The sequence below is a fragment of the Astatotilapia calliptera genome, chromosome 1 (genome assembly GCF_964374335.1).
Source record: "Astatotilapia calliptera chromosome 1, fAstCal68.1, whole genome shotgun sequence".
NCBI lineage: Eukaryota > Metazoa > Chordata > Actinopteri > Cichliformes > Cichlidae > Astatotilapia > Astatotilapia calliptera.
This window is the reverse complement of record NC_137422.1, coordinates 35356827-35382688: the sequence shown is the minus strand read 5'-3', so window position 1 is coordinate 35382688 and position 25862 is coordinate 35356827. Positions and strand designations below refer to the sequence as shown.

The 25862-nt window shown below is 40.4% G+C and overlaps 1 protein-coding gene across 5 annotated transcripts in view; it reads right to left on the bottom strand.

Annotated features, from left to right (window-relative positions):
* kif13ba (kinesin family member 13Ba) overlaps positions 1-25862 on the bottom strand; it is a 45775-nt gene that overhangs the window by 14267 nt on the left and 5646 nt on the right. For all 5 annotated transcript variants that reach the window (XM_026174899.2, XM_026174927.2, XM_026174937.2 and 2 more), the window contains exons 2-20: positions 25270-25363; positions 13052-13064; positions 12549-12609; positions 12333-12425; positions 11616-11796; positions 10245-10332; positions 9406-9540; positions 4550-4662; positions 4247-4358; positions 3932-4144; positions 3740-3850; positions 3454-3588; positions 2794-2924; positions 1559-1645; positions 1235-1425; positions 872-1151; positions 588-750; positions 347-502; positions 78-227 (exon numbers count right to left, since the gene is read on the bottom strand). In XM_026174899.2, the coding sequence (XP_026030684.2) occupies positions 78-227; positions 347-502; positions 588-750; positions 872-1151; positions 1235-1425; positions 1559-1645; positions 2794-2924; positions 3454-3588; positions 3740-3850; positions 3932-4144; positions 4247-4358; positions 4550-4662; positions 9406-9540; positions 10245-10332; positions 11616-11796; positions 12333-12425; positions 12549-12609; positions 13052-13064; positions 25270-25363 (2507 nt within the window). The remainder of the gene's footprint in view (positions 1-77; positions 228-346; positions 503-587; positions 751-871; positions 1152-1234; positions 1426-1558; positions 1646-2793; positions 2925-3453; positions 3589-3739; positions 3851-3931; positions 4145-4246; positions 4359-4549; positions 4663-9405; positions 9541-10244; positions 10333-11615; positions 11797-12332; positions 12426-12548; positions 12610-13051; positions 13065-25269; positions 25364-25862) is intronic.

Genomic DNA, 25862 nt, shown 5'->3' with positions numbered 1-25862 from the left:
GAGACTGTTTCTGTAAGTCAGGGCTACTTCTATAAGAAGAAATTAAGGAATTAAACTGGTGACAAATTGTGTTCTACCTCTCCTTTCTGGTTGATGATGGGAACAGCGTACTGCAGTTTGACGTCATAGAAAAGACAGGAAAGGAAGACGTTGGCGACGCCGATCAGACTGTGGTTTTCTTGCTCATCAAAAAACGGGTCCGCTCGGCGTAAATATGGACACATTGCCTGGACAAGGAAAATTTTAATAGGTAGATGTTAGAGATGTGCTTATTATGTGTGACTTCATAAGATTCCCAATAAGTTTACAATGAAGCTATCATGGTGGCAAATGGCTGTTAACTCACCTGGTCGTCTGGATTATTTAAGTGGTAGTCCTGCCATTCCTGGTACAGCTCTCTCATGTCAACCAGACGGTTCTCCATCTTCTCCAAACTCCAGATCTGTTTGCCCCGACCCCGTCTTCGAACCTGGATCGCTGGTTCACTGAGCACTGCATCCCTCTACACACAGACATACTTATAAGCTTTTGGGAACACCAGAGGACAGGTCACCCACATGTAAGGTCTTCATGTTTGTGTTTACGACCTTGCGGTTTGCATTAAGGTTGTCTGATGGGATCTGCAGAGTGACTCGGTACTCTGTGTGACGTTCCAGCTCATCTGCAATGAAACAGGCTTCTTGTACCAGGAGGTTCGCCCTGACTATCTGCTCCCTCAACCTCCGAAGACTCCTCACCAACACAGCCTCCCTGCAGAAGGACAACAGGTGGAAAACAACATGAAGGGAGACAGGCGAACGGATGGATTAGGAAAACCAAGTTGGTATTAATCAGCACATTATGCATATTCCTAAAATTCAAAGAAACTCACCTGTCCTCACTCCACTGCCTCAGTCTGCTCTGAGCACTGCTTGAATGGCTCATCCCTCCTATACTGAGCCTCTCCATGCTGCGATAGTGAGATTGCTGTCCTGGACCTTGCTGCCCAATTGTTGGCCCTCCAGACTGACCTGTGGACAGGCGTTCTGGGTTGAGCTTCTTACGCAACTGCTGGAGCTCCTGCTCGTACATCTGCCTCTGTCGCTCCAAAGCAGACCGCTTCTCCTCTTCGTGCTGCCTCTCCAGAGACTGGAGGACTGCCTGCATGGGGTCTGAATTGACACAACGTTGAGAAGTCAGACAGGAAGTGAAAAAGACATGCTGTTTTCCATAATAGTGTCCTAATACATCTTACCATTGCTGCCCAGGGCTTTCATCATGACCTCTGTCTGGGCAAACTCATACGAGAAGCTGACTTCACTGGACACTTCACTGGCTGTATCACCATCTGCATCCAGCTGTTCACTGCTACCACTGTTCTTCATCACGCCACCTTCACCCTCTTCATCATCAGCAGCCCGAGAGCGCCGCTTAGGCAGGTTGATCCTGAAAGTGAGTTAAATGCATTCATCCATGACTCAAAAATATTTTATGTAACTTTAACAAATAGCCCAAACCGATTGATGGGAGGTTTTTTAAAGACTTAAAATATAAATTAAATAGAAAGAACAGCGGTTACCTAAAGAAGTGGTTGTTTCCCCAGAGGATTCGGTCCCCATGGTGGAGTTGCAGAGCACTGGTTACTGGAGAGCCATTAACACACGTCCTGTTTAAAAAAAATGGTGACAATAGTTGGGAGTTGCATTTATATTTTTAAAGAACCTCAAACAGAAGCTGAAGCAACCGACTGAAGAAAACATCTCTTTTGGTAAGAGGACTTTAACCCTGGTGGGGTTAACTACACTATGTTTAGCCTCATCAGCATAGGGCCTGTATAATGTAGCAAGTTCCAAATAACCAGGACATCTTTTTCTTATCTGGCTTTACTTTGTAATCTTACATGTTGGACGTGTATTTGTATTTTATAGCTTATTTAACACCGATGTACCAGCCAGGAACTGCACATACAATTAGGTAGTAGCTAAATCTAGCACAAGGGATTGTTTCTCTCATGAGAATGTTTTTGTGAACGGTCCCTGACAAATACAGAGTAAAACTAAACTTAACTACTCTAACATAAGCAACGCTCACACGAAGGCATTTATTAACTAAATAAGTCAACCTAATGTTTCCCAGTGTAGTTACAAGTGTGTTCACATAAACTAGGCATTTTTGCACAAGGGTGACAAATTGTATATTTTAGAAAAGACAGCTATAACTTTAGTAAAATAAAAAGAAGCCAAATGCATATTACAAGCAGTTTAGCAACATATTTGCTGCAGTCTTACTAGATATAAAGCAGTCAGTGTGAGACAGGAGAAATAAAGTATGTATATAGGTTTGTGTAGCATAAAGATATCCTTATGCAATTTAGAACTCTTTTAGCACCTTTTCCCAAGTGATGGTGCCGAACTATTTGAGAGCAACAGATAAGTAGGCTGACCTCTAAATTCCACATAAAGGTCAACCAGAAAAAGGACTATGTGTTTCTGTAGCCAGCAGGAAGGGGGGGAAAAAGAATCAGGATATAAATTTCACTCCACTGGTCACAAGTTAATAAGGGAAAAATACAAGGTTTAGAATGATTGCTGAAAACTACTGACTCTCTCTCTGTGCACTGAGGCTGGTGAGAGAAGCCAGCTGGCCAGTGGGCAGTGGTTTTGTATGTGCTGATCTCTTATTTTGAATATAACCTGCTGAGAAATAAACCACCTTTAGAACTTTAAAAACCCTAATTTTAATCCAAAGTTACCCAATTAAAACCTTGCAGTGTAATTCTCTGAACTTTGTTTGTGTTACGTTTGCGTTCCTTACCTAGCGTTGCGGTAGGGGGCGAGAATCACAGCTGCCTCTGCTGTGATGTCAATGACACAGTGCTCTGCCTGGATACCCATCCCGCACAGCTGAATGTCCTGGGAGTCTGCTGAGCCCACTTTTGTGTGTTCCTGAGATGTTCAACATGTTACAATCAGCTGACCCAAACAAAAGGGGAATAAAGAGCCTGTCTAGAGGAACACATCACAAATCTATGGGATGTTCCAGTTATAATTACAATCACAACTGATCTAAATTTTACTCCTTAAACTTTATCTGTTCTAATCGAGCCCATCAAACAGCAACATTATTATGTTTCCATAACAGCTGGTTGCCTTTCAGGTTTCGTATAAATGAATGAAATTTCCTCTTAAGCGTTTTCAAAACCCAGTGCAAGTCACATGACAACTGGTTCTTCTTCAGCTTGCTATTAAGAAAAATGAAACTTCAGTTTCTATGATTCAAACTGTGTTAAAAAAAAAAAAAATCTCTTACACATCTGATCAAATTTAGTTTTTAGAGGACAAAGACTGATCGCTCATTAAGCTGCAGTTACACAACTCTGGTTTAAAAAAAAAAAAAAAGTCAGGAATAATACTTTAGAAGGCATTAGGTAAAGCATGATGGGGACTCTGTATGTGTCTGTGTGTTCATGCAAACCTTCAGGTAGTACACAAGCAGTTCATTGAGTGCAGGATCAGCATTAAGGTTGACAAGAAAACTCTTATCGTCTCCAACTTTAATCCCTGAAGACTGAAGAGAAATACCCAGACTCTCCAGCTGCTTCTGACGCTCCTGCGCACGCGCACACACAAAAAACATCAGACTTTCAGCTTTTAAAGTATCTGAATGATGCAGTTTGAGAAAATAAAGACACTGTGCACTGTAATTATTACACTGAATAAAAACAAAATCAATTACATTTGATGTTTCTTGTGCGTCTCACCTGTGCAATCTCCTCAGTTTTGCGAAGCTTCTCCTCCCACGTGACCGTCATCTCTTGAATCAACTTTTCGGACTCCTCCAGACGGTCTTTGAGCTCTGGAGCTTTCAAAGACTGGCGATAATAAAGCACATGACAAGCAGGTGAGGCAAATACTTCAACACGGTGATTGCTTAGATTGTGAAGATCTCTCACCTCTGCCTGTGTCAGTTGCACTCGTAGTTTTTCGACTTCCTCTCGGAGCTCCCTGATGATGCGAGCGTTGGGATCTTCATTAACAACAGCATGGTTAACTATGTTCTTTGCTCGGTCGGCATAACGTAGTGTCGACAGCGTCTCCTCGTAGTTGTCTGCCGCTGGACTCACAGTAGCAACCATTGCTGTCCGACTGTTACCTCCCAGGCAGTCCTGGAGAATTCATAAGGGGGGAAAAAAAGAAAAAAGTAAAATATAGAGGAAAAAATGCTATAAAATGTTTTTTGCTCAGGTGGTCGTTTATGTTTATCATACCTTCAGTAACCATGTCAAAACAGAGTCTCTGTAAGGAACAAACTTGGTCTTGTTCTTGGCAGTTCCTTGTTCAGCCAGAGCTGAGATCACTAGACCCAGAGTAGTGAGGGACCTTGCAAACACAAAGAGAAGAGACCAGCTGATGGACTGATAGCAATCATGTAGCTCTGTCTGCTTGTGTGTTGAGATACTTTAACGTCAGGCTTGAATGACCTTGGAAGAAATATAACCTTTATTGGGAAAACATTTAAAAAACTGTTTATGTACTGTTTCTCTGTATCCATGTTTTAATTGCTTCATTACTTGTTGATGTTGCTTCCTTCCTTCAGGCGCTCTCCTGCTGCTCCAGTCTTTGCTGCTCGCTCACTTCCAGCCAAGTCTACTAGGCTCAGCCGACTCACCTTTTCCCCACTCGTCTACAGAGATACAGAAAGAGCAAAAAGGAAAATAAAGTCTGATTACTGTCCCATTTGTTGCTGCATCCATGATGCCTTATGCACTAGAGATGCTCTAGCAGGGTCCTGCAACCTGCGTTGGTGTTTCTGTCCACTGTAAAATGTATTTGTAAATGTATTTTTTTTCCCTCCTTTCTCTGACTTTCCACTGATGTTTTTTTCCCCAGTGTAACAAGCAATGGAACAAAAAGCCATGGTGTTCCTAGGCTGGTTTAAAACATATCCAGGGGTTGCAGTAAAGATGATTAGGCACATCTGAATTAACTTCACTTACTTCAGAAAGCCGTAACACTGACCCACAAGGGGTCTGACAAATCTCTAATAACCCTTAAGGAGGCTGATTTTTAAGCAGCTACTACCTGAACACATTTCTGTATGCTTTGAAGTTTAACTGAGCAATATCCATTCTTGTCTTCTATACTTCTGATTCTTGTAATTCTACCAACCAGAGCACACCGTTATCTTTCAGTGTCTTGATGACAGTTTCCCTCTGTGTCTTCCCAAGGGCTGTTGAAGAGGTGGATATCACATCTCTATCTGTATGCCACATCCACTCCTGATTGTGACAGGTCAGCAGCTGACAAGGCTGAATCTAACACCTGATCAACACCTGCTGACAAGCCAAAGCAGCCCATCGGCTAAATATCAGCAGATGCAGTCCTCCGTGTGTGTCAACTGTGCACTTGTCAAGCCACCTTGCTTTTCTGCACACATCAATGTTTTAACAAAGTCGCATACAATGTCATGCAATTACTGATCAGCTAAGCGGCTGATGATCTGTGGTGTGACATGTCTGAACTTTACCAGGTGTTCTTATGTCGAGCCTCCAAAAGGTTTTGGCTGAATGTGCACACAGATACAATGATAATGGTGTTCTTGTAAAAGAACTGGTTCACTCCCACTCCCACATAACTCCATAAATCTCTATCAAGTCCACACTGCTCCACTTCAGTTGCAGCCTTGCAGACTCAACAAGCCAACTTCACAAGATGAGACTACCTGCTCCCTTACCAGAAGAGTAACCCCAGTACACAAAACGCCAAATTCATTACATGAGTCACACTGTGCTACGGGTGAAGCCGAATATACTTAACCTTCTACTGCTTTAGTTTCAGTGTTGTGACCTTTAGGCTCTTCTGGACTGCAAAGAAACATTTCAGCAAACACCATCCTAACTATTCTTTGACATCACTGGTTTTAATTAAAACAAAAACAAGCTCTTTCTTTTTAGTGTATATTCATCATTTTTCTGATTCTAAACTTTCATCAAAATCTTTACAAGTTGTTCAACATTTCAACAAGCTTGACTATTGAGACTTAAAGCTGACCTACTATGAGGATTTTTAGCTTTTATTCTTGGAGATTTATTGAATCTGGTTCGCCTACTGTCTGAAACAAGCGACTTTAGCATCCTTTAAGCCAGCGGTCCCCAACCTTCTTTACACCACGGACCGCTTTATATCCGACAATATTTTCACAGACCAGTCTTTAAGGTGTCGCGGATAAATACAACAAACTAAAACCAGTACTGGTGCCAAAAAAAACAGAAGATTTATTTATAACATAGAGGAAAAGACCCAGGGTTAACAGAATTAATGATTAAAAAAAGATTTAAAAAAAAATAATGCTAAAAAACAATAGCAACCTTGAAAACCATAAATTTCACACCCAAGCCTCAACTCTCGCGGCCCGGTACCAAACGACTCACGGACCAGTACCGGTCCGTGGCCTGGGGGTTGGGGACCGTTGCTTTAAGCCATTAGAAGCAACTTAGAAGCTGAAAAACAAAAAAACTGATGCTCTATATATCTGACAGTATTACCAATATTGTTATTTGTGTTTCTGTCTTTTCTGAATGGCTGACTCTCAAAAAAACAAAAAGCAAAAAAAAAAACAAAAAAAAACAAAAAACAAAAAAAAAAAAAAAACACACCCCCCCTTCCCCCCCCAAAAAACAAAAGAAAAACCAAGAACAAAAAACAACCAAAGTCTGAACAACAGGCCATAGTTAAGGGGTGGGCAACTCCAGACCTCAAGGGCCAGTGTCCTGCAGGTTTTAGATCTCACCCTGGGTCAACACACCTGAATCAAATGATTAGTTCATTACCAGGCGTCTGGAGAACTTCAAGCCATTTAAATCAGCTGTGTTGGATCAATGACATCCAAAACCTGCAGGACACCAGCCCTTGAGGCCTGGAGTTGCCCACCCCTGCCGTAGGGGCTGCTATGCTCACTGGCCAAGCTGCACCTGAGCAGGAAAAAACCCTCTGAAACAGAGTTTAGGGCAATCTGAAATCTCGGCTAAGAAGGATTTCGAGCATATAAGGTGATGTCATGGTTAGAAATACAACCATGACTAATATGAGAATACACTATTGTAACCTATTTTATCAGGATATATAAATGAAAGAAAATAAGGAAAATCATAATAAGCTAACTTTAGCCATGTGTTCTGTTACATGTTTTTCTTTTATTACATACAGAAAAGCTTTTCTACATTTTTTCTACACTACATTTCGCAGCAGTTTGTTTGTAGTTGTGAGAATGTGTATGTGTTACTATAAAATAAACATTTGTTAAAGGGGTTTTCATTGTGCTTGGAAAGCAAAGCAACCTTATCTTGAGAAGCGGATAAGTTCAATCTTAAATCCTAAACAGCTGCATTGCATTGTCACCTTGAAATCTCAGGTAAAGTAAACTCAAACTTGAATTCTGAAAAGACTCGCTTATGAGATAAAGCTCACCCTCAGGGACAAGTGATACAGATCAGCCTCACACCAGCACAAGTGTAGATCCCCCAGGACTGAGCAAATTGTTAAACAAACAAGAGATGTTTATCCGTAACAGAAAACTAGACCTTTTTTAAATAATGCCCTGAACTGAGAAGTCATGTTAGACAGCTACAGAGAGCGGGGAGGCAAAGCTGATGACTGAATAGCACTACCACATGAGAAGCCACAACCTTTTGTAATTCAGTAATTTTAGCTCCTTACTACATCATCAACGATAGGATCTGTAGCCCGGAAATATAAGACTTGGAGATAAACACAAAAGTCTACAGTACCCTGACACTTTTGTCTTGTTCGAGTCTTAACATCTAACTAGCTATTCGAATAGTAAAAAGAGGAAAATACTTTATTATTAAAGCAGGGGAGTTGATACTCGAGTCAGTAACAAATGTAATGCTGTAATGTGTCTGCTCATAAAACGAGTGTCGGGGCATCAACACACAGATACACATGGTAAGAAATAGGGTCAACTCTGCAGTGCAGAAAACAACTGCTGGAATACATTTTAAAAACTCTGCATTATACTACACAGCCTGCAAAGTGTTTTATGACACAGAGAAACATCAGGAAACCATTGAGATATAGATAGGTACACATGGCCAAAGCGCAAACAAATTTGACCTTTGAGTTGAAAGCGTGGCTGAAAAGTCCAAACAGGACAGGATACTGAAAGGAAAACCAGTGACAAGATTCTGAGTGTCAGAATGACTCATCCAGCAACAGGTGATTCTGCTACTTGTCAAAGGTTGCCTCTTATTAACCTGCCCCCAACACAGGCTGCGTCATTTGAGGGCGGAGATGAGCTCCAATTCAAAGATCAACGGTCACTATTTCTTTAAAACTGGGGACAGATTATATATTTAGATTGAAGAAACTTGGAAGCTTAAATACGTGTTGAATATTGAAGTTGACTACCTTAAATGGTGTTCTCAGGGTCTCAGAAATACTGCTTACCACTGCCTAACAGGGTTTCAGTGCCATGAAACGAGTCCAACTCCCCAATGACTAATGCTCTGCTAGTCAGAGGATCACAAAGCAACCTAAATATTGCAGTCAGCACGGCAAAAACAGAAATAAAATTACTCAAATTGCACTGAATGGTCAAAATTGTGTTCTTTGGAATAACACAAACCAGTAGAGATTTTTAATCTGATGTTCACTTATGACGGGATAATAAAATAAAATATAGTGTTAAAAGTAGCAGAAGGATGTGTCAGCTAAGTGATTCACTCACTGACTACACAGTTTATGCGTTTGCTGTCTGTTAGACTTTGTTCAGCTTGATGAACCTACCGGCGAATTGTCTGGCCAACTCAGTGACTGACTCTGGGCGTGACTTGAAAGGAGAGCAGGCTGTATCAACTGACAAACTCACAGTCATGTCTGTGAATTATTAACAGGACTTGCTGGTAGCAACTCTAGCTGGAAATAAGAGCAAGGATCAGGAGAGACTAAGTGGGTCAGTCAGGACGGAGAATTAGTCATTTAAGTCTTTTCTTAAGAGTGCCTGGTCACATGGCGGAGCTGACATCATCCCTTTTTTCTTGTGGTTTAGATATTATTAAAAATAGCAGAAACATTATCGCACCCCAAAAAAGTTCAGCAATCATAATGATTAAAAAGTAAAGTCTCAATCATTTCTAAAGCTTTAGATTTCTCGTGCCCAGCAAATCCTTGCAGGCCTTTTGAAGAAAATCTATGTGTGATTGATGTGGCTAGACAGTGTAGAGCATATTTGAGAGCTTAGAAGTGGGTGGATGATGCAGCAGCTTGATGGTGCAGGGATGAGATTATGGCATGGGGACTGAGGGAACATGGTTTGAATCCAAGTTGGAACAGATGTTAACTAGTCATCTTTATAAATAACAGACCAGTCTTGTGTGAGCATGTGTGTGTTTGTGTTGTTATATCTTACCCCAGACTTTAAATCTTTGAGTGTGTGTGTGAGAATAATGTTGAAGACTGCATGCGATCGACTGCTCTCCTCATTCATGTTGGTAGCAGCGACAGTGCGTGACTTATTGCCCTCTGACATTAGAGACTCGATGTCCTGAAGGAAGAAGACACAATAAACAAACAATACAATCATTTTCATAGTTTCCCATTTTGCTTTAATTTCAAAAACAGATTACATGACAGTATTTTACTAAAAAAAGAAAATGCTAAAATATTTTGCCATGCCTTCATAAAAACCACTATTTTGTCACATAAAAGAGAAAATGTGACAAGCATCATTACAAAGCTCAAACTCCAACCTTTAATACTTATGCAGCGACAAGTTCATGAGTGAGGATGGATGGATGCAGAGATACTGTAACCATGACATTTAGCTGTAAATTATAAAATTGTTTGTTTCACTTTTATTTGAACGTGCTTTTCCTCACTCCAAAGAATAGTTGTCAACATGGCCATAAATTACACGGCACATTCTTCGCCTATTTTTATATTTTATAATGATTATAATTTATAACTAGTGCGGTTGAATCGCCTGAAAATCACAATATAAAAAAACAAAATGTTATCACCATTTTTGATTTGGTTGGTGAGACTACTAACATTTGGTACTTCAAGTGATATAAATACTCAAAGAGGACGGTGAGAGGAAATGGCAGCAAGAAACTCTGTTCAGGTGTCACAGAAAATCTGAAGAACTGATCAGACAGGATGTGTGGTGCAGTGCTGCATGGTGGATGTTTGGGGTAGTAGGTGACATAAATGCATGAAAGGTTTTTTTGTTCAGTGAATTGTTTTTACCTTGTAGCTGGCCACTGCTAGTCGAGACAGGCCATCCACGTATGGACCCAAAACTTTATGTTCTCTCACCCGCAGTGTTTGCCTACCCCTGGGCATAGAAGAAAATGAGGTTTAAAACAAAGACACGCAACATGGTCACTCGTGACCAATTGCATCCAATGCTTGAACAATGATGTCCAAGCAGGGGAGGCAGTAGAGGCTAGGCTTGCTCTGGTAACCAATAGAAGTCCACAGTGCAGTTCACACTTTGTGAGCACTTGGCTCTCTGACCCCAATTCTAACTTGCCGCAGATCTAAGAACTTCATCATTATCTGACCCACAGCAGAGCGCATATGGCAGTCAGATGGTCTGCTAGTCTTTGGTCCGTTTTATTGAGGTTAAAAGTCATGCAGTGAGTGAAGGTCAAAGGTTATAGTGTCTGGGACAGCAGGCACAGGCCTGGGGTCCTGATTTACAGCTGACCTGCTGGACACGAACCGGACAAAAACAGTGACTGCAGGGCAGAATGCTAATCTTTTTATGCACTGACCACAGCAGCTGGTGGATCCAGAACAAATGACAGACTTTCACTGATTTATCAGCTAATCTGAGTTTATGTTAGAGCAGAGCTGCAAGCTGGTCATTAACCAGAAAAGTAGACTTACAGCAGATGTATTTTAGTTTATTGGAATTGTCATTATCATTATTAATGTGCATTTTTTTTTTCAAATTATTTGGAAATAAAACATTTAGCGTCTAAAATATTAGAAATATAAAACATTTTCTATCAATGTTTCTCCAAGAACAATTTCAGGGGTTGTGCCTGACATGCAGGTCAAACTCTCCAGATATTCAATATACAATAAAGTCAAATGCAGAATATCTTCAATCATTTTTGCTTGAAGAATGCCTTGAACAATTCTACACTTTCAAAACAGTTTCACATGCATTTTCTAAGAATCAACTTATTAATAAACTGAACAATAAATTTAAATGTGTTCTTATTCTTCAGTGCCTGTGTTTACAGTCTTTTAAATATGTAAAAATGAGTTTGCATTTGAAAATACACCGAAGACTGATGTAATTCTACACCTGCTGGTGCTGTTACAACCTTTGTGGGTTTTACAGTGAGTCAGCTCTAAGATGCTGAATCTAGTTTAATAGGATACTAATATTAGAAAGGCAGAATCTGCATTATAAGGATATGAGACGAAAGACAAACGTTCTGTAAATCTAATACTCTATTGATTTAAATTTGGCTCGTGGAAGGGAACTCAACCAAAGGCAACTACTGAATTGTTTAGGATTTATCAGAGCTGCCACACCTTTCAAATGAAAAACGAAACCACCCACACATTTGTAAAAGGGCTGATTGAGGAATGAAATCATACCCTTTGGGATCGAGCAGATCTCGGACCTTCTCATTGTAGATCTCCATGTAGGAAACCTCAACAGTGAAACTCTCCTCCTCCCGCTGTTCCTTCTGTGTCCGTTCAAACAAAGCACTGCACAGTCGAGGTATCAGCCCTGGCTGATCCACTGAGCCCATCATAGTGTACGACTTTCCCGAGCCTGCAAACACGGAGACAAATACTCCAGTTTCAGGAGACTGACTGCAGCAGGTATAGTTAAATGTAAAATAATTTCTTGTCTTTGTGGCAGCTGATACAAAACACTGCCACTAACACACAAAGTAATGATGGTACGATTGTGAAATTATTAAAGAATGATTTCACCTGACAAACAAGTAAAAGGTTCGACTCATTATGACTCATGTGTAGACAGTGGATCAATTTATGAGCTCCAACTTGCTGTCGCAGGGTCAAGATTATATGTAAAGTAAGAGTATGATAAGCGCTCTACACATTATGGGACATGAGATATCTGAAACATGTGCATGTATTTTAACTTCTGTGTCTTATTTGTACTGAAGAAATGCAAGTCGGTACAAGTGGTAGTCCACAAAGACACTCCTAAAAAAGCTTTAAGGCAATAAAATATAGATAGAAATCTGCCACATACTGTAACCAACCCCTGTTGTTAAGTTAGACGCTCTGTCATAAAATAAGATTCACCATAAATATGTGAGTTGTCCAAGTGTAAATTACCAGTTTGTCCATAGGCAAATATACAGGCATTGTAGCCCTGGAAGGCATTGTGGAGAAGACTTTCCCCAAGGCACTGGAACACCACCTCCTGACCTGCAGTTAAGTGGCACAAACAGACATAGTCTGTATAACTGAAGTATATATTTAGTTAACACATCTGGTAGTGATATTTTAATGCAATTTCTTTTTGAATGATTAAAATAAAAATTTACATACCTGCAAATTTTTCCTTATCTGTCTCATCCATGGACCAGAAACAATAATCATAGGCAAAAACCTGTAAACACACAGACAAAACAGCACCACCATGACATGTTATACTGGAATATGTAGTCGCACAAGCCACCACAGTAAAAAAAAAAAAGGTGTATATTGTGTTTTTAAATGCTCAAATGCTCAAATTGTGTAATCATAGCGACCATCAAGTCTCAAACGACGATAAAAATAATCACACACAGCAAAGAGAACCAGTGGGAAAAAACATTCAGTTTCTAGGGAACAAGTATTGCCTCAGGATTAAAATAAAGGTTCATAAATTAAACAAACCATTTTGGCAATAATGGTTTTACAAATCATTACTTTATATCGCTGCCTGTATGGTTGCACACAGCTCAGAAACTGAGCTGAAGTAGTACAGCGGTGCCTTTGTTTAAAACAGATGATTCACAACCATGGAATTAGTGTTGAAAATGTCTGTGTGTGTATTTGTGTGCCGTTACCTTGGACTGACTCCTGATGATGTTGGGAGGATCGAGGTCAACGGGAACATGTGGAAAGACAGAAAGACGGCATTTAGTGCAAATTAAAAGGATGCAGTAGGATGGGCTTTCAAGGCTAATTTTGACCCTAATGTGTAGCATGCAGAGATAAAAAGAGAAAGAAATTTATATGTGGGTGGACAGACAGGCAGACTGGATTAATGTCATTTGCTTTAGGCTTTCCTTGTTTTAACATTTACTTTAAAACATAGCCATTGTTGTAGTTGTTTACAGCTTCTGTGTCACATGTCAAAAACAGCCTCTCGGGGGATTTGGGTGTGTATCTGGGTGTTAGGGTGGGCGCTGCATTCATCTCTGAGGGCGTAGTAAATCGTTTCAGGAATGCGTGTGTGAGAATAGCACTAGATGTGCGAGATAGAGGGGTACTGAAGCTGGCAGTGTGTTAACCTTTAAAAAGAAGTGGAACAGCTCTGTATATCTGTGCAAGCTTTTACAGAAAAACTAAGGAAATATATACACAAGCAGCCTCAGTCATACACACGACAGACATCACGAGCTTTTAGCCAACAGCTATGTCCTTCAAAATGGTTTCCTCCAGTAAACAGACGGGAACTCCATCTGGTTTTCTCTGCATATGAGGAAATGTCAGTACAGGCTAACCTAATTTTAAATAGTATGTGCTGAAAATGAATTATAAGCTCTTAAGCTGGCAAATCAATAACTCAATAACATAAACATTTGACATCAACCTGCTCCACAGATTATAAGAAATACATAATTTAGAGCATGGTTTTACATTATTATATGCATGAAGTAAATGAGTATGTGTCTGTAAATATGTGCAGACACATATGTGATTCCAGTTTCCACATCTTGGAGTAAAAGTGGACTGTTCAGTCAATTCAATAATTCTTACTTCCCACAAAAAACACAACAAAATGTGTGAATCTGAGTGTGCAGAGAAAACCAACCATTTTAGAATTGTCATTACAATATGAAGTATGACTGAATACTGGTAAATCAAGCCTGGTGTAAGGTTACTAGCAGCCAGCTTAGCTGTCAAATCTCCTAAGGTGCTTAAGCACAATAATTATGCAAGTTCACTTCAGGCCACATTTTACAAGATGGATCATTTAAACTTAGGCAAGCGATCGCATTTGACGCATTTGCTGAATTGGTGCCAAGACGCCGTTATTACTTAGTGAGAAAGAAAAAGAGCTGGAGGCCATACACAAAACATTCTACTGCAGCAACTCAACTGGATTTTGCAATCATTTTGTTTTATATGGTTTACTCACACCCGTTCTAAGTGCCAATCTCTTTTGATCAGCATTGCACTTCACGCTGCATTCCTATTGGTTTGTTAGTCGACACAGGTCAAACCAGGGCTCACAGCATGAGACAGTCATCCTAAATTTGACACTGTCTGAATTTTGTCCCAGGATTTATCTATTAAAATGTCCTACCCTGAACCTCTCACAGTGCTACACAGGACTACCAATCTGTGGTTAGGGTCAGGCCGAACTCTCAAAGCATACTAGTGTGACCCAGGCCTGCAGATTCTTTTCAAGATCAAGATTGTTCAGTGTGAAGCCACAAGCACTGATTAGATTGGTGTTCCCTGAGAGAGGGAGTCTCTGGCAGTGCCTGTGACTCCTTCTACCATAGTTCATATTCACTTCAAATGCAATAAGGTTTTGTCTGTTGTCCTTTATTCTATTCATCCTAACTCTCCTCTCCTGTCACCTTCTTCCTCCATTAGTGCAGTGGTGGTGCTGCCCAAAGGGTGAGGGCAGCTGTCAGCCAAAGAGCTGCATCAAGTCAGATCATCATCTGACTCGATGGCTTGAGGAAAGAGATTTCTAGCGGTTTAAAAACCCACACTCAGAAATACTTCTGCCACCAAGGCCTACAACCTTTCACCGGCTTCCTTCTAAAACACATTACTGTACAGCTTAACATTCGGCAATGAAAACCTTGCTTAACCGAACTGTTCCCATTAGCATTAATCCTTTGTCTAAATATCTGAAACACATTTAGGCCCTCATAAAGATGGCGTCACGAGAAAACACACTTGCACAAAGACATCCTCACACCTGTTTCCTTTTACCCATGCACATTCTTTATAAACCACTATAGCTGCAGTTCTTGCACAAACCAGCCAGCAATCTGTAACACTTCATATTTCACAGACGTTCCACTGCTGATGTGTTGCATTCAGAGAGCAGATGCACGCAGACCGATTCCTATCTGCTGTGTAATTGATACCAGTAGCTATTCTTCAATAAGTATCCAATCAGGACTTCCTACAAATGTTTTAGAGGGTTTTGTCAATGCTAAAAAGTGAAGTTTATTTAAGTTCCCAAGTTAAAATTCATTAATAACATTTACTCTCTTAAAGCACAAAAAAGGGGATGAGGTAGGAGTAATTTTATACACTATAGTTGTCATCCACACCCTTATTTTCAGATTTTTATTTTTTTTAAATCCTATTCTTGGGGGCTTTTCAGAAGTCTCCCTGCAGATGCATCTCCAATTCAAGGATGAAGCTAACTTGACAGGTTTTGACATACACAGTGATGACAGCTGTCACAATTGCTTCAAAGGCTGCTGGCAAGAAGGGTCACCCATGTTTTGCGTGATATGAAGCTAGGGACCCCCCCTGACCAATGAGCGAGGAGAATGAGACGGTCAGGAGAGCTGTGAACCCGCCTCGTGCACTTCTATTAGTCCCTCCCTGCTTCGGCCTACTCCTCTGCTCTGATCGCCGTCATTTAAAAAAATAACTTAATGCATGGCTGCTTTCCCCCCCTCCTCTCTCTCTCTCTCTCTTCTGTTCTTGCATTCCTGCTTTCTCTCTCTCTCTCTCTCTCTCTCTCTCTCTCTCACTATCTCTCTCTCTCTCGGACTGTACCATCCATGGCGATGTAGGGAGGAACAGGAGTGGATGATGGAAAGAAGGCTGAAGGTAGCCAAGGGGTTTAAGGAGGAAAGAGCCTGAGTCTGAGACTGGAATGTTAAGCTGAAGCACAAAGAGCATAAGAGCAACACGGCACATACTGATGGCACATGACAACAGTTTTAGTACAGTTTACACAGGTTGGTAGGTTATAGAACAATTGGCCCTCACATGGTGTGTAAATGATTAAATGACCTGAATTTATCCTCCTATATTAACAAACTGTACTCTCCAGACAGCATACAATGTTTTATACATAGCACATTTTAAACCTCTGCACATTCACTGTATATGTGCAACAGCAACCTGCTATTCTTCCGATGAGCAAAAGTCAAATAATATAGAGAGTCTGCTTTTTCTGTCCTAGTTCTTACTGCTCGATGTTCTGAATGAGTAATTAATTAACCAGTTAGATGTATCAAGTCCCCCCCCCCAAAAAAAAAATAAAGCCAGAAAAAATCAAGACTCACTGTAGTTTAAGTGTGTCTGCAGTGATCATGTAAGTACTGCTGACATTAAGCCCCAAACCAAATTGAAGCCCAAGTAAATCTAGTTCAGTTTCTCAATCCCTGTGATGCACTTTCAGCGGAGTTCTGGATGGTTACTTTCCCTGCCTGCATTCAACCCTTTGCAGCAATATGACAGAAAACTTGACCTAAAAAATATAAATAGATTGCATCATTTGTATTATCAGGCAACTGAACAGTAGAGCAATTTGTACACAAATAAGACAGACCAAGCTGTTTATGCGGCTTGGCTTTGATATGAACACTGAAATTAAGGCTGCAGATTTTTTTTTTTTTAAGTTCCACCATCTCATACACTCAGGGTTAGTTTACCACTACTACTAAAATCCACAGCTGGGAGAGGATATAGTAAAGGTGGCAGTGACTATCGCAGCCTATTTATATATTTGTGCGATCAGCCAATGCTCTCCTGCTTCCCTCTGGTGCTAAGCAGGTAAAGTATGCTCAATTTATTGATGTGCTTACATTTAAGCTCTCTTCTTATCGCTGCACTACAGGCCAAACAAAGTCCATTTATCTCCAAGATGTTCATGGAAAAGTCAAATATTCAATCGACTGCTCACAGTACACCAAAACAATTCAATTTCTCACACATTTTAATTTTAGTTTTTATGGCTGTCACTTTCAGACAACAAAACTTATGGATTAAAGATTGCTGTGGACCCAACTCTGTATTCTCTTCTCAAATATTAAAGCTAAAAGCAAATGAACGTGTTAGCTTGGACTTCGCTGTTATTGGTTAAATCCTATCTGACATTCGGATAAAAGATCAGCTCGACCCAAATTCAAAAGCTGATGGAATACTGGTCACAATGTACTTATTTTTGCACTGATGTATTCTGTTTTTATATTACATGTGACAACAGGAGCTAGCAGGAGAGCTAATGTAGGAAGCTAACAGTGAAGAAGAAACAGTTTGGAGGTATTTAACACCACCTTTACCAACACCTTTTGTTTGTGTGTTTGGTAAAGGTTTTCATTTAACTGCAAAAGATGACTAAAATGATCTGATAGGAATGTAAATCTCCAATGAGATGAAGCTTTGACCTCAATTTTTTTTTTTTTTTTTTAAATCTCTTAATAGTCTTGCCCCTTGTTATTTCTCTGAGTTGCTTCACCCTTGCACACCATCCCATGCTCTTAGTTCAGCTAACTAGATGCTTTTGACTGTCCCAAAGATATTTTATACATCCAGAGGAGACAGTCTTTGCAGTTTTGGCTCCTAAGATATGGAATGCCCTGCCATTGGAGGTCAGACAGGTTCCATCTCTTGCTGCTTTTAAAACTTATTGAAAAACACATCTTTTCTCCTTGGCTTTCAACCAAGAGTAAGTTGTTATCCATCTTAAATTTTTACCCTTAGTATGTACCGTTACCATTTCAAATGTTTGGCCATCTTCTATGAATTAAGTTATAGCTGATTAATTGTTACATTGACACTTTGGTCAGTTGTTATGTTGTTTTTAAAGCGCTTTGGAAATAAAGTGATGATGATGAACATTTCAACATTTTCTCTTGTTACATCCACAAACGGATGTATTTTATGTGATAGACACAAAGTAGCCCATAACTGTGAAGTGGAAAGAAAATAAAATTTTTGTATTTAGCCCTCCTCAGCCAATTCTTTTTTGAACCTTTAATTTTTGGCAATTACAAGTCTTTTGGGGGTAGTTCTCAACTGCTAAGTATCTACTTTTAAGATTTGGGCAGTGACTATAGATAAAAATTAGCATATGGCTAAATCTGATACATTTACAGCAATGTTTATTAATGTACATTGTCCCTCCTATAAAAACAAAAAAACAAAATAACAACAACGACAACACAAGCTCCACCCCAAATTCTCTTTGTGAAAATAGCTCTAGTGCAGTCAGATTGGAGGGACAGCGTCTGTGAAAAGCCATTTTCAAGTCTTGCCACAGATTCTCAACAGGATTTATTGGACTTTGGGCCATTCTAACACAAATATGCTTGTAATATGCAACATTGTAGTTCTGACTGTAGGCTTGGTGTGGTTGTACTACTGGAAATTCTACTTTGTGCTCCTTGCCTGGACTGTCAGTTTAGGTGGATGACCATATCTTGGTAGGTTTGCTTTAATGGACTGCACAATGCTCTGCGAGATTTTCAAAGCTTGGAATACGTTTTTAAAACCTCCACAACTTCATCCCTGAACTGTGTGGTGTGTTACTTGGTCTTCATGATGCCATTTGCTATTAATCATTAGTTATTATTAATCTTTTTTTGGGGGGGTTCCCCCACAGCATGCCTTTTGTCCAGCCTTCCACACATCACCCTCATCCAGTTGCAGCAGATGGCTGCCCCTTCCTGAGTCTGGTTCTGTCAGAGGCTTCCTTCTGTTAAAAGGGAGTTTTTCCTTCCCACTGTTGCCAGGTGCTCGCTCATAGGGGATCATCAGATTGTTGGCTTCTTTATAAAATAAAGAGCCTTGAGGCAACTGTTGTTGTGATTTGGTGCTATATAAATGAAAAACTGAATCAATTCTGAATTCTCAAACAAGCCTTTGAGGCTGTCACAGAACAGCTGTATTTATACTGAGATTCAAGTATGACAGGTGGACTATTTACTAATCAGGTGACTTCTGAAGGCAACCGGTTGCACTGGATTTTATTTAGGGTTGTCTGAGTAAAGGGGGTTGAATACACCAGACTTTTTAGATTGTTATTTGGAAAAAGAAAATGAACACTATATAACATTTTCCTTCCAATTCACAAAGCCAATGCATCAGTATCACCTCTACTTGCAAGAGCAGGAATAATGTGGAGTCATAAGCCAGTGTGTCAGTCTTTTCCATCTTGATTCTAATGCAGACATTTTATTAGTGGACCCCCAACACATGGTTGGTTCACACTGAACAAGTTAAGCACCCGCCCTTACTTTACATTCAAGTGCCATCTTTTCGACATTAACACAAACACTGTAGAGCATTCACTCCCAACACAAATCTTAGTGAGCACAATAAAACCACTCTTACAAGCACAATGTATACTGCCCTCAGACATATGGTGTTACACACACCTCATCCAGCATCAATTCAAGATAAGGGGCCACATAGCCACTTTTGTGTATCGCCTTGGAAACCAAGCCGCCTGTATTTGCCTCGTTGACATCTGATGGGAGACAGATCTTTGTCAGAGTGTGTCAACATTCAGCTTCACGAGTCCAAAGCAAACAGCCTCAGGTCATCATGCAAACTGCAGCGACTGATGACGTGGCTGTAGGGAAGTTAGCTGCCTGCTTATCAGACACACAAGTGCAAAGTACCCTGGCAAAGCAATGCAGATCCTGGAGGTAAGGACATCTCTGGTGAGAAAGGACACATGGAAAAACACCAAGGATACTAAGTTTAATGAGAGATTTAATATAAGACGAAAAAAAGACCAAAAAAATCCCCCACAAAAAACTCATTAACCTTGGTTGACAGAGTGAATAGAGAGGTAGATAATTACATCATTAATGTATCTTTGATGGTCAAGAAATTTCCAACTTCAATCAAAAATGTATCACCATTATAGTGAGTCATAGAGTCAAAGGAGCTTGCAAAGAAAAGCGTCTGGACTTCTTTAAGTTGGCTTGAAGACGTTTCACCTCTCATCCGAGAAACGTCTTCAAGCAACTTAAAGAAGTCCAGACGCTTTTCTTTGCAAGCTCCTTTGACTACGATGACCTGGATGACTGAGAACCTTCACAGACATATGAGTCATAGAGTGGTCCCCTGAACAACTAAAGTGGTCTGCCCAGGAAGAACTGAATCAGACCCACACACAGGACACACAACTGAAAGGGAAAAAATAAGGAAATGCCTGCCGAGTCCTTTCAAATACTTGTAGTTGGTATCCGCACTGCAAAGTTGTTTTTTGGTTATTTTTGTTAGTTGTTTTTGTTTCCTCCCTCAAAGGTTTTACCCAGGGGAGAAAGAAAATCACCAGTAGTGTAATAAAATATTTTTAACTTAAAATATAATTACAATAATAATACAATACACAGTCATTAACGGGCAAGTGAACACCCTGTAAATGAACCGTCTTAGTGCTGAGGTGCATCTTTTCAGTCCAATGTTGAAAAACGGCTAGCAGAGAAAACTTGTGCTTTAATAATTTTATTATTTAATAATTTTATTGTAGTACAGGCTGTCGTAAAGAGGCTGCAAGTAAGCCTAAATAGAAAGGACAAGCTCTGTTGTGTTAATTTTGTTTAAGGTTTAGGGCGATCGTGGCTCAAGAGTTGGCAGTTCGTCTTGTAATCGGAAGGTTGCCGGTTCGAACCCTGGCTTGGACAGTCTCGGTTGTTGTGTTCTTGGGCAAGACACTTCACCTACCGCCTACTGGTGATGGCCAGAGGGGCCGATGGCGCGATATGGCAGCCTCGCTTCTGTCAGTCTGCCCCAGGGCAGCTGTGGCTACAACTGTAGCTTGCCTCCATCAGTGTGTGAATGAATAGTGGAATTGTAAAGCGCTTTGAGGGTCTCGAAAAGCGCTATATAAATGCAATCCATTATTATTATTATTATGATTATTATTATTATTATTATTATTATTATTATTCACCCATCCTGTACACAACCTTGTCTGCTGGCTGCCTTTCTTTCCTTCCACATTGAACAAGACAGTCAGGAATGAGAACATAAGTTACATTTGGAAAAGTCCTAATCCTTATATTTCTATATGCTGATGTCTGTATCGGTTTACACAATAAGCTACAAGTCTTCAAAAAGTAATCGTCATTTAGCCTTGGAAAAAAAAAAAAAAGTGTCCTCTGCTTTGACCCACATTAAACTGGAGGTATATGTCTAAACTGAAACAACCGACAGGTGCTTGTGCATCAGCTGTAAGGCATTCAGCACCAAGTCCATCTGGATGCATGCATTTACTAATCAGGAGTAAGCTTGAGAGCAGATACCTTTTAAATGAAAGTTGTGCTCCCAAGCTACCATTAGATATCAGATCAAGTAATCAGATCAGTGGCCATGACTTTCCCCTATCTGCCTGGTTAGAAACACAGGTCCTGACAACCTAAGAGAAGAAAATCCTTCATTTGTATTTAAACAGAACTAATCCTGAGTTTCGGCAACAACCCCCAACAAAAACACTTCTGGAGACGTTACTGAAAACTATCTCACGGCAGAGATTAGGGGTCTACTACATTAGAAGGTGAACATTTCCACAGGTGAAGTTTTCAGCTTCTTTTTTAATTAATAACAAGGCAGTGTGTTTTCTTGCACAGCTAACGGTATGTCAGAAAGCAACCTTAGGTTAAGGAAACTGAGAATAACTCTGGACACACACACACATCCCCCCCTCCCCCTCCAAACGCCTTCGACGCTTATTCCCTTCCATGCCGATGGTGGATCAAGGAGACCAGCGCTGCTGCAGGCCCGGATGTACTGTCTACATTGGCTGTCTCTCACCCTTTACCCATCCCTGTTGCTTGTCATGTGTTTCTTTGATGTATTAAGAGTTTTTTCATGTGCTATGTGCAGAGGTGTTTCTGTTCTCAAACTGATCTCCCTATTGAAGCTCAGTCGGGGGGGGGGGGGGGGGGAGTTATTTTTTTTTCTCCTTATCTTTCCTCATGTGGTGCATTTTGCATTGTTAGACCTGTCTGACCTGTCTTCCCAATGTGATGTTTTTGTGTAATGTATGTATGGTCGGAGGGTAAGATGGCGCCACCATAGCGTGCAATAGGTCAGCAGCCTTAGCATGAAATTTCCCACTCATGGGACTAATAAAGGTATCTTATCTTATCTTATACACCAGCCTTCATCCTTCAGCCCACCAACACTATGCTGATTATATATTGTACTAGTGGGCTGTATATAAATGCATATTGAGCTACCCTAAAGTTAAATAAACCTGTCACTGCTCCCAATCCTTTTGTGAAGGCCACATGTCACATGACCTCTGACTTAAAACTTCCTTCCTTGAGCTCATTTGTATAGCAAATGTCCTGTCCAATTTCCAAGCTGCCTATTGTTCCACACTAAGTGCTTTTACACAGTGTAAGCCACAGTTCTGACAGTCTGTAGTGGTTTGTTTAACATTGTTATTATTGTTTGAATTATATTAACAAGTGCAGTAATAAGACTCTACTTAATGCCAATTAAAGTAAATAAATTTAAATGAGAATCTAATAATAATAATAATAATAATAAAGCTAGTTTGTGCAGATAAAGCTATCAGTAAAGATGACGTTATCTTCTGCCCAGCTTTAAACAGAGGACCTTTATAACTCAGTAACTTAAACAAATAGTGTGCACCTGCAACACCCTAACCTTTATTGCACCCACTCCAGTCTTTCGAAACCTTAACAACCAGGAAACTTGGTGAGTAAAAGATAATCCTCAAATGTAAACACCATGTCAATGAAACCTGGACCCAAGCAAACAAAATAAAAACAGCATCTGCAAACAACACTCAGCCCATCCTTCTGTCACTTCGTTAGTCCTTTGTCACTGACAGACAGTGGGAGAAGCGGCAGCGCTGCTCTTGTTCAGGCCACCATAAAAGTCACCTCTAGGAAGTTTATGGGCGACAGATGCTCGTGTAAATGAGGCTTTCCCCCCCTCTTCCATCTTCTCCTCAATCAAGGAAGGGGCTTTACGGTCACTGGCAGTGACCCAGAGTTAACCTCCTCGTGCGTTGCTAAGGAAACAGAAGAGTTGAGAAAAAGGGAGGAAGCCCAGGCACAAGGAGTTGAGCAGGAGTCAAGTCTGTCTTTTTATATATACAACTCTCTCTGTCTCCGTGCATCTCGATGGTGAAGTCTTTCTTCTAGGCATATCACACACAGACACACACACACACACACACACACACACACACACACACACACACAGTGCTGCTGTCTGCTCATGAACGTCAGCCTGAAGCCATTATTCACCGCGTCTGATCTGGCAGTCTGCAGTCGGCTTCAGCAGTCACAAGGAGGTCTTTCTTCTGACACAGCTGGCTTCCACCAATATGGTCAGTAGTCAGAATCCGTAGTCAAGAATGATTAATAGATGATCTCAAACCATCAGACTAGACGAAAAAAGGTTAATTAAAATCGCTTACTTCCCATCAATTTGAGACGCAGTTTGAGCGATCTCACCATTAGTCTGGAACAACTTGGACACAAATTAACAGCACACACACAATCCTGTTCTGTGTTTTACAACCAAATCTAACACATCTTAATTCCTTCAGTACAGGAACTCAGACACCCCGAGCACAGTTATGCCATTACCACCAACAGCAGCTGGTTAACAAGATGGGAGGGAAAGCCAAGAGTGGAAAACAAGAGACAAGTGGCGTGAGTTAAAATCCACCTGCCTTGAAGAGGCCCAACAGGTGGCTGGTCTGCTTCCTGCCAAAAACTACATCATGAGGACATTCCAGACAAATCTGAGACAAGACCTCTTGAGAAACAGCAATTAGAGGGAGGATATAAGAAAATTCCCAAAGCACTGCAAACCTCTCAGAAGACAAAAGGGCAAAAAAAAGAATAAGAAAAAAAGCCAACTATAAATCTGTATGAGGGCAATAAAAGAGGGCTACTGGCAGCTCATGAGATGTGTGACTATTAAGGCCGTTAAAAGTAAGACACTGAAAGCACATCAATATTATTTTATCCTTTATTTTCTTACAATTTGGCTTAACCATTAAAAGTATGTCTATTCAGCCCGTATCAGCATGGTGTCTCAGTGGTTATCAATGTTGCCTCATAGCTAAAGGTTCAAATACAGGCAGGACCCTTCTGTGTAGAGTTAACTCACTTATAAAGAAGAGAGAAAATAAATATCACAAAACAACAATCTGTTCAAGTGAAAAAACACAAAATTACATTACAGTTCGTGCAACTTTGTAACGGAGGTATTTAATTTTCATGTCCGCAACATGTATTTTGTTTAGAATGGACAAAGTGTGGACAGGTAGCTGTTGCAGTCAAGACAGCAGAGCTTGAAACCTTCTAAAATGACAAATAAAGTGTATGACTTGAACTTGGGTCCCTGGTGTGAGTGCTGAAACCTATACCCTAAACACCAATAGTTTTTAAGTGTTAATGATTTAAACTTTTCTAGATCTAAACATATTTAGTAAGGCTGACATCACCACAAAAGGCATGATACTGCACTTTAACTGATGAATTTACAGTAGGTAATGACTAGGTCACATGTGTGACACCACTGGAGTGGAGTTAACATTATGCCTGTACGGGATTTCTTTGGGAGTTCCACTCTCTGCCACAATACCAAAAAAAAAAAACAAAAAAAAAAAACATGCTGCCTATTTTGGCCTAGGACACTCAAAAAACTTTCACTTCCTGGTAAAAACCCAGGCTAAAAATTGCTCCTTTCTTTTAAATACCCCTGGATAGTTTTGTCAGAATAAAAGTCAAATAGGGGTATTCTCAAGCAGGTTCTAGAGTTGTAAGAGCCAACTTTTTTCCATTGATTACTAAAATCATTTATGGATGTACATCTGTAATGGTCATAGTAGGTAATGTCCTCAGAACATTTTCTGAGAATTTCTCAAGTCTGTTCCACCCACATCCTCTTGAATTGTGTCAACACATAACAATGCAAAATGACTGTTTTCATTCACTGCTGCACAAGACATGCATTGCAGCCCTCATTGAGAAAGAAAAAAAAAAAAGGGGGGGGGGGAGGAATTAGGTGGCAGTGAAGAAAATACATCAGCTGTTGACATGAGTCACACTCTAAACAGACTTACCTAGAGTCTCCTTTTCCAAGGTTACCTCCTGCAGGATGGAGGATCGTCTGGTTTTTCACCATTTCCACAACACATTTAGTGTTTAATTCCTTTTCTGTGGATCAGAAAACACAAAGTGTTATTACTAAACGACTGAAGCTCAAAACCTCACACATCCCAGTCAATGCAACCATTCACAAGCAAACATAATATTTGGACCCAGAATCCTTAGTGTTATATACATGGCTGACACCAAGTAACTTTTATTAACACTGCTCTGATAGCCACGTCCTCCCTGCATAACAAGCAGGAGTTAAACTGCATTAGATATTAGCCGTAATTTCCTGTGGAACAAACGTTATGTTTAAACAATTGTGTGTGCAGAAAAGCAATCACAGACTCAGAAAAAAAATGACCTTTTACTTTAGAGTAAGCATTTGGCTAATCAATACCCTGGTTATTTTGGGCACACAAACACATACAGAACTAAGGACGTTCCATTCTGACCGTGGCCTGTTCGTGCAGTGACGTAACACTTGGCCTTCAGACCACCCACTGCCCACTTCCAACTCAGCATGTCTGTCGGGAGACAGACACTCTCTCTATTTTTAAGA